The sequence below is a fragment of the Ambystoma mexicanum genome, chromosome 2q, assembly GCF_040938575.1.
Source record: "Ambystoma mexicanum isolate Mex_15411 chromosome 2q, UKY_AmexF1_1, whole genome shotgun sequence".
Classification (NCBI taxonomy): domain Eukaryota; kingdom Metazoa; phylum Chordata; class Amphibia; order Caudata; family Ambystomatidae; genus Ambystoma; species Ambystoma mexicanum.
Genome location: NC_090924.1, coordinates 96,314,539 through 96,329,071, shown reverse-complemented (window position 1 = coordinate 96,329,071; position 14,533 = coordinate 96,314,539). Strand labels below are relative to the sequence as shown.

General features: G+C 42.1%; 1 protein-coding gene across 8 annotated transcripts in view; it reads right to left on the bottom strand.

Moving 5' to 3' along the window:
• Window positions 1–14,533, bottom strand: part of LOC138569187 (ankyrin repeat and fibronectin type-III domain-containing protein 1-like) — a 2,784,778-nt gene that overhangs the window by 193,566 nt on the left and 2,576,679 nt on the right. For all 8 annotated transcript variants that reach the window (XR_011303172.1, XM_069646931.1, XM_069646929.1 and 5 more), the window contains 3 exons: window positions 9,161–9,268; window positions 7,958–8,057; window positions 7,041–7,173 (listed from right to left, as the gene is read on the bottom strand). Coding sequence is in view for 7 of the 8 variants with exons in the window: in XM_069646931.1 (XP_069503032.1) it covers window positions 7,041–7,173; window positions 7,958–8,057; window positions 9,161–9,268 (341 nt within the window). In the remaining variant the exon portion in view is untranslated. The remainder of the gene's footprint in view (window positions 1–7,040; window positions 7,174–7,957; window positions 8,058–9,160; window positions 9,269–14,533) is intronic.

Here is a 14,533-nt window from a genome sequence, read left to right as displayed (position 1 = left end):
TACATACAACTTCTAACTATAGCATACATTTGCTGCCATGATTTAAACCAGTCTTTTTCCTAGAGCAGGTGGCACCGTTTGTGCAAAGAGCTCCAATGGTATTGCAGTCAGGGCAACACATCCTCTGACCCCAATAAGCATTTGACAAATAGCCTTCCGGAGGGAACCTTAAAAATGATGAGAGAAGGCGTCTATGGCTGCACTCTACAAGGGTTCCTGAAAAAACATGAAGATAAACTGCATCGAGAAGCGTATAGGATTCCAAATGTATCATCACAGCTGCAGGTGTAAAAAGTGGGCGTGGCTGCAACATGAGGTATCTAACGAGGTATGTGTGCTGAAAAGAATGTTAGCCGGCATGGTGCTGTTTGCCGATTTATGACTATGAATAAGATTCTAGTCTTTAAGCAAGCAGTATCCCAGGTGAATAAACCCACACATCTCAGTGGGAATATTTAAATGAATACCATATGATACAAAAGGGTAAAACTGCATGAAGAGTTAAAGGTTTCCCAGGCGGGTAGTACCACCGATACTTTGCAGGGTGGAACCCTGATATTGCTTAGCCAGCCCTTCATCCTTCCATGGCTGATAACTAAGAACCATAAAAATGGGTAATAATGACTACTTTAATAGCGAGAGGAACCTGACATTACTCGCTACATAAAAACATGTAACTATTATTATTACAGTTGCTTCTTCTAGGAGTCTGGCCAGGGACATCATTTCACCAAAATGCCGGGGGTAGCGGAAGTGACATCACACGACCCTTGACTTCTGATGACATCACAGGAAGTGATGTCATTTGACCCCAACCCGCAGTGTTAGACTTGTGGATCCCTGTTTTTTTTTTTTTTTGTTTGTTTTTTTTTTTAAAGACGCCTGAACAAGAAAGGCAGCCACTCCAGAAACGAAGAGCCACATGGTGCTGGCCACAGGCGAGGACGTTGCATTTAAGAAAAAAACACTTATTTTGCGGTTTTCTTTAGGTTTTTTTAGGGGTAGCAAGGGAAACCACTAGGGTAGCAATGGAGACCTCAGGGGTTGCAGTTGCGACCCCTGGCAACCCCTAAATGACGTCCCTGAATCTGGCCTGAGAAGGACGCACTACAGACTACGAGTGACAGCAACAGCAACAACGTTTTGAGCTAAATGGTTAAACAAGGTAAACTCTCCTCCGGATCCCTAACACATGATTACAATTACTCTAGAACCCTGCTACGTGAAACCCAGCACATGTTCATGCAATAAACTAATTCACCAGAAATAAGCATTGCAGTGACCACTTGTATTCATGTGAATGGTTTGCAGGGAAAATACTCAATTGCTTTTGATGTATTCACTAACCCTCATGCTTTCTCTACCCTTTCTTCTTTCCACTATGATCACTTTTACTGTTAGCTGGGATCAGCTCTTTTGGAAAACAGCATGGTGTAAATATAAAATTAACACCCACATTTTGGGGCGTGTCCCTGATACCTAAACAACTTGAAGGAGTCTCAAAAAAGAAGGGGAATACAGAGGGAAACCATAAAATCTGGAACCCTAAAAGAACAATTGAGACAGTATTTGTGCCATCTAACTGCAAGTGCCCCAAAATATACCACCAATGCCAAGGTCCCACCTGCTGCCTGGATGAAGGGGCACAGAAGCCCGGCCATCAGCAGAGCTAACTCTCTGTGCAGCAAATAAGACCAGGAAAGGAATACACTCCCCCCAGACTGTGGGTAGATGGAAAGGATTGCGAGAAAACACAGAATGGATAGAAAACAACTATTGGAGGTGAGCCAAGTGCAAGCTTAAACGAGAGTCCTTTATAACTAGTCTTGCAGAGACTGGCTGGCTGAGCAGCGCTGAGCCATATGAGGGCAACCCATGCTGCCTGGGTTCCCACTGATATTGCACACAATACTTGCTGGAAATGATGGAATTAGAAGCAGCACCTGCTTTCTGTGTCATTGTCACATCCAAACACATGCTGGGGAGGGGTGACAAACTCTCCACAATCCCACAAACCAAAACCACGCAGAACCAAGAGCACCAAACTCATGGCTCAAAACCCCAAATCTGGAAAACATCTGGAGCCATTAATGGGGAACACAAAGAGGTCAACCGGCAAACACAATAAATTGGAATCATGGCTTTAGGATGTGAGCCTATATCGTTAATATCCAAGGCATCATGACCCCAATGTTTCTTTGTGAAAAATCAGCTGAAGCCCCTCTTTTGGTTCTAGACCTGATTATCCACCATAGCAGCTCAACTTCAGAGGAGGAGCTGTTTCTAACACTCTACAGAAAAACAAAAAGATGATGGCTGGAAGGTTTTGAATTAATCATAACCATGGTCACACCCTGGGCTACCATCCAGACCATCCTATTTCAGCCTGCCAAGCAATTACAGATGGGGAAAGGCCATATGCATATCAGGCCTGGTCCCACCCCAAAAGGGGCAGTACACCCCAAACTACTAGGTCAATTCCCTTCTGCACGAACCACAAGCATCCCCAGATATGTTTCTGCCTTGTTGGCCATCATCAGTGAGGAGTAGCTTTGGCCTCTAGGCCCAGCAGCCTCAGGAACCACGTCTAAGCATACCCATCCCACTGGGGGTGACTTAAGCAAAACAAGTCGCTCTTCTTTTGTAATGGCTTGGCAGGCGCAGAACAAAGGGCTGCAGGGTCGCCCAGAGCAATGCCAGAGGTTAAGATTAATTATTAAAACCTTCCAGCCATCAACTCTTTCCTTTTGCTGTAGTCACTCCGAGTGGGACGGGTATGCCCAGATGTGGGTCCCGTGCCTGCTGGGCCTAGAAACCCAAGCTACTCCTAACTGATGAGTCCTAACAAGGCTGAACATTTTATGGGGGTGCTTGTGGTCTTGTGCAGAAGGTATGTAACCAAGCAGTTCAGATTGGACTGCCCCTTTTGGGGTGGGACCAAGCATGATTTGCATATGGTCTTTCCACTTTTGTAATGGCTTGCGGGGGGGCGAAGAACGATGGTCTGGAGTGCTGCCCAGAGCAATGCCAGACGTTAAGATTAATACAAAACATATCAGCCATCATTTTGCTTTGTCACTGTCCATTCATACGCTCAAATAATTGTTCACTTCTGTATCCTCGCTCCTTTATGAGCTCAAAGCGCTCTTTCACAACACTACCATGCAAAGTTTTGTATAACTGAAGGCTCCTTTTACATGGGGATGCATGCAAAATGAACCTCTTGCAGCTCCTCACCATAAGTGTTAAGTCCATCAGAGGATCATATTGTTCTATGATTACGTGTATAGTGCTAGTGGTCAAGGTGTCTCTAACAGCTCACTGGAAAAACGTCTTGCTTTGCCCTTGCCACCTTCCCCCACTCGTAGGGGGCAAACACCTTAGCATGGGGTAGAAGCTTATTCATATGAGGAGAAAAAGTCAGCCATTTTATATGAATTCCCAATGACCTGCATTTTCACCTGAAGAAAGTGGAGTTTTCCACTTTATGGGAAGATTGTATACATTTGTCAGTGATGTGGTTTCTATGTTAGTAGCTTTTTTTTCTGGTGTGAGATCTTTAGGTTTAATACAGTTAAGGTTGGTTATCAGGCAGATTTCAACTTCTTGGCAGAGAAATGTAAACTTTTTTAGACTGTGAGTGGCCCTGAAAAGTCTGTGCAATTATTTTTATTAATACCTATTGCAGTACTTATCTATGGACATGAAAACTCTTTTCTCTGATTCTATTGCCTTTTTCTGGTATATTGTTCCCAATTGTTGAACATTATATTTCTTTTTCTGTTTTTTGGTATTTGCTTATATGATTTGCTTTATTTGTTATTATGATTAAACAGTTTTGTCTAAATGGGTAAAGTTCTGCAATGGTATCTATCTTTTTTGAAAATGTGAATGCAAACCATTTAATAATCTTTCTCTGTTGCATTGTCAAGCTCAATAAATAAAGGTTTAGAAAAGTGCTTAAACGAGAGGAAAAAGGCAATTAGTAGGGGTGTGTGAGGAATTCAACCATCCGCTCGGTGGGTGTCTGCTCGCCTGGGATTTTTGAAAATTTAAATGAAATTGAACCTGTGGAAAATATGTGGGACTAATCCACACACATTTTCCAATGCTCACTGCACGACATACACATAGACCCGTGTACTCTGGGTGGACAAAGCCTACAGGTGCAGTCCGCCCTGTCATATTTAATGGAGATCTGACAGGTGCAGTACATGATGCACCTCAGAAGGGGGAGGGCCAAAAGCTTCTTCCTGCCATGGCCAGCCAAATTAACTAACAAAGGCTCCATGGATCCACCCCTTCCCTTTGATAAGCTCTGCTGCTGGTGGCCGCCTTGCATACTAATCAAAGTTTAATTCAAACAGGTCCATATGGGGCCTGGCTGCAGAGGATAAACAAAGGAGACAGAAAACTCCAACATCCCCTTCGTCCCCCATCGACTGTGTCAACCTGAAGCCAGCTCCCGCCTCTCAGTATTAAGGGCAGTGAACTCTTGTGTCTGTAACTATGTATTTACAGTAGTCATCCCTGCAGGGGGACCCCATTCAAAAGGTACGAGTATGTGGTTTGGTGGAGACCAAAAGTCTGGTCCTGCTGCAGCTTCAAGGGAGACCTGCTTTTAATAAGGACCCACAGAGAGCTCAATTAACCAGAGAGACCCTTTGATCAATAGACAGGAAGATAGGTGGGACGTGGTAGTACATGTTTTCACCCCTTTACCTTTCCTGTTGAAAAGCACTCATAACAGAAGATTGTTGTTGTGGATCCAGGATTGGTTCATTAAGGTAGGCTTAGCTTACACCAATCATTGTGGCCCATTTGGCCTTAAAAGGTCAGTTGAGCCCTCCTCTTTTGGCAGTTCATCTGAAGGCTTCACAAGGAGTAACAACAATAACTCATTTGGACCATGGCTGAAGGTACAGTCTATTTTACAGCTTCCACCATTGGAGAAAGGCCAGGATTTCCAACGAGGGAAGGAGTATCCCTCCCCTAAACAACTCCCAGGGAACAGAGGGAGATACTGAATCCAGAGGACCCTCCAGCAGCTCCAGTATCGGTACCCAGTCAGCACGCGGCATGCCCTGCTAGGCTCTGCAAGCAAGCTTCTTGGGTGGGAAGTGCCGGAGAGTCTCTGAACCGAACCAAGGACAAGGCCAGCCTTAAAGGATGACACAAGCCCATTGAAGAATCTAGGAAAAGTGCATCGACAAGCATCAACCAGCATCTGCCTGAAAGGACATTTTCGAGCCAGTCGAGCACCTTGAGTGGCAACCGACTGCACCACTGACTGTTTTGACACCGCAGTCGCTAACGTCATCCGAGAAGCCCCGACCAGTGCTTCAGACTGGCCAACCAGCCTTGAGACAGCAATTCCTCACCCCAACATGCTCGCTGAACTGCCTGTCGCCTGATACCCACAGCTGTCTCCCAAAGCGCCATGAAACCCACTCTACGAGCACCAAGAACTGAAACAAGAACACAGTACATTGCAGTTCTGTCACCCTGGTCCTCTGAAGGCCCCTAGTGGCATTTTACATCCCATTCCTCCCTTTGTGCTGAACCCAAGTCTCCTTGAACTATTGCGATTATTTATTTTACCGACTACTCCCCTGTCAGTATCTAGAGTGCATCCCTTTCCTTCTTAAAACTGTCTGTCCTCTGCATTCATTTACAGGGTGGGTTGTATTTTGTAGAGTGCTAGAATTGTCTTTGGAATAATAATAAAGTAGATATTTTTATACAACCTTGACTGGACAGTGCCTTTTATCATTGGGTAATAATTGTATTTTTGCTGTGTTGCAACAAACCAACGATCCACGACCTTGCGGAGACAAGCCTGCTGTTCCGTCTACGTTACCAAAATTGGTCAAGACGGTTTATAATTGACCTATGTTTTCAATGTGTTTGGATCCCTTCTAGTGTACTAGAGGTGTGGGGCTGATTGATGAAACCGATATTCATCCCTAGACCACCAGTGCCCTGGAAGTTGATTTGTCACAGGGTGTGCATGCAAATAATAACTGTGAGCTACATACATGTTTGTACTTCCATAGCTCCAAAGAAAACCACATAGAACTGTCATAATCTAAGCAGCACAATAAGTGTCACTTTGACTTTCACAGAAAGACATTTGCCAAAAATGTTCAACACTTACATAGTTTGAATGTTTGGATGGCCAAACTTAGGGGGCAAAGAAGGAAAATATATTCTAAGTGGTTCTGTTACTCTCTGTCTTCGCGCTTACATATTTGATTGGAAGTGTGGCTGCAGGCATGTTCAACCAGTTGAGGAAGAGGTAAGGCAGGTAGTGCTTAATTTGTGGGGGTGTTTGCCAGGGCTCAGCCCCGGCACTTATTTCTGAGCCCTGGCACTTATTGTCTCAGACTCAGTTTGATTATGATGTGCTGTTTTAGCAACTTTATTATTGGAACTCGCAGTCACACAATAAACACCTATAAAAAAAGAGCAAAATGTAAATGATGATTGTGTTTAAAGACACACTTAAACATTTGTCTCATGTCAAGACACAACGAGTATGTTATTTTATGTGTATGCTGTTAATATTTGTAAATCATGCATCTGCTGTAGCAACCGAGTACATCCATCAACCACAATATGTCGGTGGGAGTTGCAGCTTTAAGCCCATATATGTTGGAAGCAGTGGGTGGTGGCAACAGTGGGCGGGGAGCTGCTCAACCTGATGTGTCATTGGCGTGTTAGAAAATATTTGAGCCCCAGCACTTATTGTATTAACAAATTAAGCACTGCAGGCAGGAAGCAAGAGCAACTGCTTTCTTTAATTTGGATAACATGAAAACTGATGTGCATTTCTGTACCCTGAAAAAAGTCTGCAAATATGATATCCCTCGAGAGGTAGGGCACTCTCTGTGTCAGATCTATTTAAAGTGATACTATGCTGCGCCTAGGTCACCAGAGTTGGACACCAGACTTACACTTGGCCCGGCCGGCTGATAGCTCTGTGCTTTGGCCCTGCATGGACAGCAGCTGTTGCAGAATAAAAAGCCTGTAAATATTACCTTTGTGAACCAGAGGAAGTCCTGCATGAGAAGGCATGAGTAGGAGTCATCGATTTCCACCACCGGGATCTGATCCTCAGGTGTTACCAGAATGTTGTCGTCTTTGTAGAATATCGACGTTAAGTAGAGCCCTCTGCAAAAACAGAGACAAGAAGCAACAGTGCTCAAAGAATTGTAGCTCAGCAAGAGCAAAACAGAGCGTTCCTTTTACTATTTTTCATGGGGATTTACTTTCAAAATGTACAGAAGTGGTAACCCAGCACTTTACTTATTTATTCATTTGTACATGTGTATAGCGCACAGGCAGCCCTTGGGTATCGCAGTGCTGTTATTTGTGAAGATCTTATTTACAGGGTAATATTAGTAAAAACAGGTTTGCAGTTACATATCATACAGTATACACTTTCCTACATGTGTGATTCAAGGCTAGAATGGTGTAGTGACTTGGGCTGTTACTTGTGAAGAGTTTAGTTACAGGGGAATATTAGTACAAACATGTTAGCAGTTATACATTATACATTATACACTTTCTTACTTAAGGAAATAAGACAATGGCATTAAAGGACTTTCACAACAAAAGCACTTTACATCTGTAGACGTGCAAAGTTTACTATAGCATATTTCAAACAAAGAGAGCCAAGCTAGAGCAACCACAGACAAGAAAACAGCATTTGGTCCTGCACAGTGCACACCTCCAGCAGGAGACGGCTTTTGAAACTCAGCCATGTCGCAGGCACCCTATGAGATACTGTAAGTGGAGAAAGAACACAGAGTGTTTCATGGAGTGAATATCATAGAATCAGCATTACAAGGGCTGAGGAAGGCATCTGAACAGTAGGCAGTGAGAGAGACTACCTGCAAAGGGTCTCAAGTCCCTTCTTAGGCCCATGTACCTCTGTAGACATTCTGTTCCCTACCTTTTAAGGCCCTTCAGGAACTTGCTGCTTGGATGAAAGAGATGCTTCAGGCTCTTGGACACTGAGTGCTTTCGACTCTGTGGTTGGCTCTTAAATGGCTCTGAAAAAATTGAAAAGTCACGAAAAGAAACATAAGAATGTTCAGATAGAGACCTGGGAGTATTTGCTAGTGCAACATCACAACAGAGAACTAGAAGAAGCTGGGCCAATATCAAAAAAGAAAATGACTACATGAATGCGTTGACACTGAGAGAGATCTATCCCGTGCTAGTACATGTGTCCATACATTTGCCCTATTGTCCTGCTGTTACCTGGGGTTGGGCACTGCATGGTATGTAGGGAGCAGAGGGAGCTTGAAGGAGAGGGGGGGTGGTTGGGGGTTTGTTATTGTTTCTATTCCAGGCTTGGGACTATGTTGCTGGACTGTTGCATGGACCATACCGTTCAAGGGTCGTCACTCTGGATTTCATAGCTGTTATTCTATGTCATATCTGCTTTAACTCTTCTTCAACCTAATTGTATTGATCTATGACATGTTTGGAGTTCAACCATCTTGAATAATGTTCTATCTCAGGTACACGGTCTATGCTCTGTTTTGTTGTTCACAATATCCACAATAAAAAGATTTACCCCCAAACAAGTTTAAATACAAAATAAAAAAGAGTAAATGTCTTAATGTACTGCTCCTGACACACCTTTATTAATTTAAGGGGCTGACTCCAGAGTAACAAAGCACAATCAATAAACTTGTTTTGGCAAACAACTAATAACTCAACTCACGTTTTTCTGATTAAAGGCTCCTTTATTATTCCAAATGAAGTATCTTTTTCAGACAACATAAATAACAAATGCCTGCAAGCTAATGACATTGTAGGTGAAAGAAACCCAATTTCTCTCAAAGTCATAGATGGGGCTTCCCTTTTAGACCTGAAGAGAAACATTCACTCCATGTTTTTAAATTATCCACACAAAAGAGCTATTAATACAGCAAATGTAAATTGACATTATTTACAAATCAGTGTGAGTATCCCAAAAAATGTGATGCAAGTGTGTTCTGGAGAACCTGATTTGGAAGACCAGCACATTCAGCTGGTGAAAAACTGTGATCCATTAAAAGGTTGAAAGGTTCAAACCACAATAGGTCACACAGGTTCTCAGCTCAATCTTTTAATGCGGTAACATTGGGGTAGTGACTAGACTTACCATGGCAAACACACTGCTGATGTGCTGTCTTCACCTGACAAAGAAGGTGGTCCAAGGCTTCAGCTTGCCCCCTTCGCCGTGGCGCTCTGCCATCATACTCTCTCCAATCTAGGTGCAAGGAGAAATGGAAAGATGAAGGATACAGTTTAAAGGGGGCTATGAACCAATCATTCAGTAGTACCCAGTCTGGGACACGCAGTTCAGTGACCGATAGCAGGAACCCAAACCCACTTCCTCACTACAAATGTAGAGTGATTCATGAAGGGATTCTTTCTCTGGTTTTGATGTGTTTATAGAACCGTTCTGCAACAATAAAATGCTGGAGAATCATTAAACAATTGTCAGCTTTGATCAGGATGGACTGATATGCACCAGTGGGTATTGTATTATGTGAGATGAAATTGCTTCCCAACAGTGGAATTAGCAGTCCGGCTGTAGAGCTAAATCATGAGGCAGCTTACATACTTAATGGGAGTGCCCATTGATGGCCTCATACTGGGAGGACACAGTTAAATATTTGGCAGGTGTATAGCGTTAGCAACCAAAGTGAATTGCCCAGGTTTTTCCCATTGCCCAGGAAGGCCCATTAAAAGAAAATGTAACCTGCAACTGCAATTTCTAAATTTAGGATTGGTGTTAGATAATTGGCCAAGTAAGCTGTGGGCTGGAAGGGTAAATCTGCTCCTTGGTATCAGAGTGGGTGTGGTATGTTAGGGGATGAGCTTCACAGAGATGAATATATGGGCAACAGGGGATGAAGTAGTCGGCAGACAGTCGGTCATAGAATTTGACACAATATATAAATAATATTGATTATCCTTAATGATAGAGAATGCCATGAATTGCCTGTAAATGGATGACAACAAGTGACTTGACTTTAGCTCCTTCGTACTATAGGAAGTAGGATCAATGTCAAGTATGCCCGTGTTCAACCAGCACACCCTCACAGTATTAGTATAGAGACGTTACTTACTCGTTATTATAGTTCTCCATTACCCATCATGCATATCTTCCTCAAATTCATAATCACTTAATATGTATGTCTATGAACCTTTTTTGTAACAGAAATGTCTCTTTCTTAAAAAACATGAAACAATTTGACATTTAAACTTTAACATGTATACGTATTTCTTATCTGGCTTTGTGTTTTTTCAACTCTAATTCAGATAACACTTTAAGGACTTCACAACAGAGTTTCTAGCATTGGCAGTAAAGCAGACAGGAACAATGGAAACCTATAGATAAGCATTGAAAACTTGAGAAATACTTCTAAGGGATGGTTTAATCCCTTTGTTAACAATGTGTACATGGACTCAATAGTTTTAAAAGAACTCAACTGATCCCACAAATGTGTCATTAAATATCTTATTATGGACTTGCCAGCCACTTAAAAAATCCCTTGGAAGTTCTTTGACTGTTTGCAAAAGAAATTAGTCTGTACCAATATTTTTAACTGAGGGACTTTACAATCATCAATGGAAGGATATTTAAAATGGCATCTCATTAGAGATATCTGATTGTTTTGAAATGTGTTTCTTATCATTGAACACACTGAATGGTATTACATATATCAAGCTGTGTCATTTTATAATTTTCATAAAATAAATGTATTAGTTTATATTTCAGCACAAATTGGTGTTGTGGCTTTTTAACTCATATTATAATTGTAACACTGTCAGTGAGAGTGCTCTAAAACCCATTTGTTGCAGCTGAAAGATATATTAATAAATTAGCAACATTTATTAAAGCTAGTTAATAGAATTATGTGGTAATCGCACAAGGATAACGAAAAGTTAAAAATCTATGTTTCTTAGACCTGAAAGATGATCTAAATTATTTTGTGTTTAGCACCAACCATACATACTTCAAGGTCTCCGCCCCAGTCATCATTCTTTACCTCTTCATCTGTGCGGGCACAAAAGAGTAATGGACCAGAAAATGGTAGACCAAGAATATTCTGTGGTGCATTCACTTACAATTCAGCAATCCTTGCCCATGATGTTCGTCTTATGGAGAGTCCACGGCAGGGATAATGAGTACCACATCCTTGGAAGCATTTATCATCTGATTTGAGATTGCACTGCCTTCTTTTACAATTATCAGCATGTCCTCAAGTTCATCTGTTGAAAGAAAGTATACGATCCTTTCCATGGAATCAAACAGGAATTGGTTGTATATCCCTAGCACGACCATACTTGCAGCCCGTATCATAGTTGCTACAGAAGAGCAACACTTTCCCCCAGTAGATTCCATCCTCTGATTGTCCTTATCAGGAGGCACACATGGCCTGGAGAATGACTAGGAAGACATCCCTTGCTAATGCTGACACAATGAGAGTGAGGATGGGGATCTGCTTGCAAAAAAGAGAATGCCAGAATCAGGACCCCTATATTTCTTATGCCACCTCGGCTTGTGGACCACTTGGCTAGGAGACATAATAGGATGTAGCACGGCAGAAACCAACTGGGGAAGTGTCTCAGAGATGTCCTTTTGTGTACCACTGAAAACGCGATGAAGTCATCCAAGTAAGAGATTACCACAGGTGTATAGGCTGAAGATTTTGGTGAGCAATCGGACAAATTAGTGGAGTTATGCAGTATGCGTGGGAGTTATTGCAGGCCTCTGAAGAAAAACAGGCCTCTGAGGGGAAGTGGACATTCGAGGACATGGACCATTGGGGCAGGCAATTGTTGGCACTAGCATTTTCAGGCTAGACAGAGGGTAAACTGTCTTAACAGCGCTTAATGTGTTGATGATATCGGGAAAGTATGCTTCAAATGTTAGTTGTCCTCATGTCATGTATTTCAATGTTGTGTGTCTCGACGGCGATGGGCTCAATGTCAACATACCTGCTGATAGCGAGCAGATCACTGGCAATGCCTTTAATGTTGTTTCTCTGTGTGTCTGACAGTGATCCCTTAGGGGGATCAGCAAGATATTCTCTCTGAGCCTTATGGTTCAGATTACTGTTTTTCATTTTTTTTGCTGGTGTAGGCTGCACAGTTTAAGACTAAGAGGGATTCTTGGACTTTGCCAGTTTGTTCTCGGCCCAGTGCCCGTTCTATTATTCAACTCCTTTAAGTCATTTTTGGCAAATGGGGCATTCCTCAATGGTGGGGCTATCAGGAAGACAGAAAATGAACAAGGTGTACTCTTCATGTTCAGATTTGTCGACGGCTTGAGGCACATGTATAAAACCTGCGACATCTTGAGAGAGAAAGGAAGACTTGAGGCACAAATCATTCTCATACATTTGTTAAAGACGAGAAACTTCAAAAAAGGTCAAGGGCTGCCAGAAAATGTAATGTGAATCATGATACAAATATTGTTCATAGAAGAAGATACAAGTGTTCCTAGGTCTTATTTCTAAAATGGAAGGAAAATAGCACTGCCTAAACTGTCAGTATGATACTTTGTGGGAAGGAGAAACGCCTCATTTGTATCAGGTTTTCAATACTTGCCTATCTGCTTCCTTTTTGTGGTCAACTCTACTGCCAGTGTAGGAAACTGTGCTGTAAAGTCACCAATTTGCTTTGTTTAAAGGACATTGGAAAAACAGCAAATCAGATATGCAATTTCTATGTATTGCTAATTTGAAAAATGAAATAATTTCATGTTATTTAGGAATGAGTGATTACTCCTTATTGTTAAGAATGTGTTACGAGATACTCCACATGGGCTGAGATATTCTGTATTTCTGAATATCGATAAAGATCCCACGGTGGTGGAGCCTATTTCTGTGAAAGGGATTAAGATGGTGCTACATTCTTACCTCATACATTTAACCAATAGGTAATGCTATCATCTTGTGTCTCAAGGGAGAGTACATAGAGTGTGGCTTTGGCAGCTCCCTGTTCTTGTGCACCCATCAAAAATCAAGTTTGAATGGAGGGATATTACGATGATTTGGTGCGTCCTTTAACTCGAAAACTAACCTTATTTTAAATCATTTTAGCTAATAGTTCTGTCGCTAATATTAGCTTTATTGACATATATTTACTTGTTGGTGTAATGCTGTGTTGATAGTTTTTGGGCGATTGCAAGCTTTTAGATATGAGTTTCTCAGTAGACTTATTTTAAGCTTCTTGTGTCACCATTCAAATTAGTAAATTGTATAAACTGGCACATTGTCTTCGACTAGGCGCTGTCTTATCTTCGAGTTCGCAATCATTTTTATTCATCTGAATGCGGTACTGCTGCGGACTACATTTCCCATCAGGACTGTAGTTTGCAAGCGCTTTTAGGCTATAATCAGGTGTGTCAGTGCCGGCACGTCAAGGACCAGCAAGTCAAGTGGTGTAAATCCTGGCTTCTTCCAGCGCTTTACTCATTTTAAATCCTTTTAGCTAATTGTTCTGTCACTAATATTAGTTTTATTAAAATACTTTACTTGTTGTTGTAATGCCGTGTTGATTGTTTTTGGGAGATTGCAAGCTTTTAGATGTGAGTTTCTCAGTAGACCCGTTTTATTCTTTCCAAATAGGTTTTTTAAACTTCTTGTGTCACCATTCAAATTAGTAAGTTATATTCTGGGACATCCTCTTCAACTAGATGCCATCTTATCTTCAAGACCGTGTTCGTTTTTATTCATCTTAACACGGTGCTGCTGAAAACTACATTTCCCAACAGGACTGTGGTTTGCAAGCGCTTTTAGGATATAATCAGGTGCGTCAGCGCCGACGCATCAGGGACCAGCAAGTCTGAGTAAGTCTGAGTGAGATGCGCCAATGTTGACTACTGTTGTCTGCTGGTGACCTCGCAGCTTCAGAGGTCTGTACCCCTTGTTACTCACTGTCTGGCTAGTGGGCCGCTGCAATTGTTTTTTTTTTTCCTAATTCTTCCTTCTGACATGGGCTATAGTGCCCAGGGCATGCCGTGTTGTTTACATTTTCGTCCGGGCTGAGTGGAGAAGAACCATGTACTTGGATAATCATTATAGTACTGTGCTCACTAAAACTATGCCAGCGGTCCAACTTACCAGCCCCAAGTTGGGGAGGAAGGTCCCTGCTGCTGCTGTAACTGCAGAGGCAGAAATACAAGGGATGAGTCCCACTGTGCCTATACAGATAATGTTACGTAACACCAGATCTTTAGATAAGAATGCCTTAAATGTAGGAGAGTAAATTATTGACCAGCAGATTGATATCATATGCTTAACAGAGACTTGGAAGCACGACTCTAGTGGTCCTAATATACATCTTGGCACGCCTCAAGGAAACATGTTTTATGGGCATAACCGAGATACAGGGAAAGGGGCAGGGGTAGCTATAGTGATCCAGGAGGATCTTCACTTCTTACAGTCACCCATCAGCTGTAATAACTTTGAAATTATGCTAATAAAGGTTACCCCCACTCCTAACAACTGTCTGAATA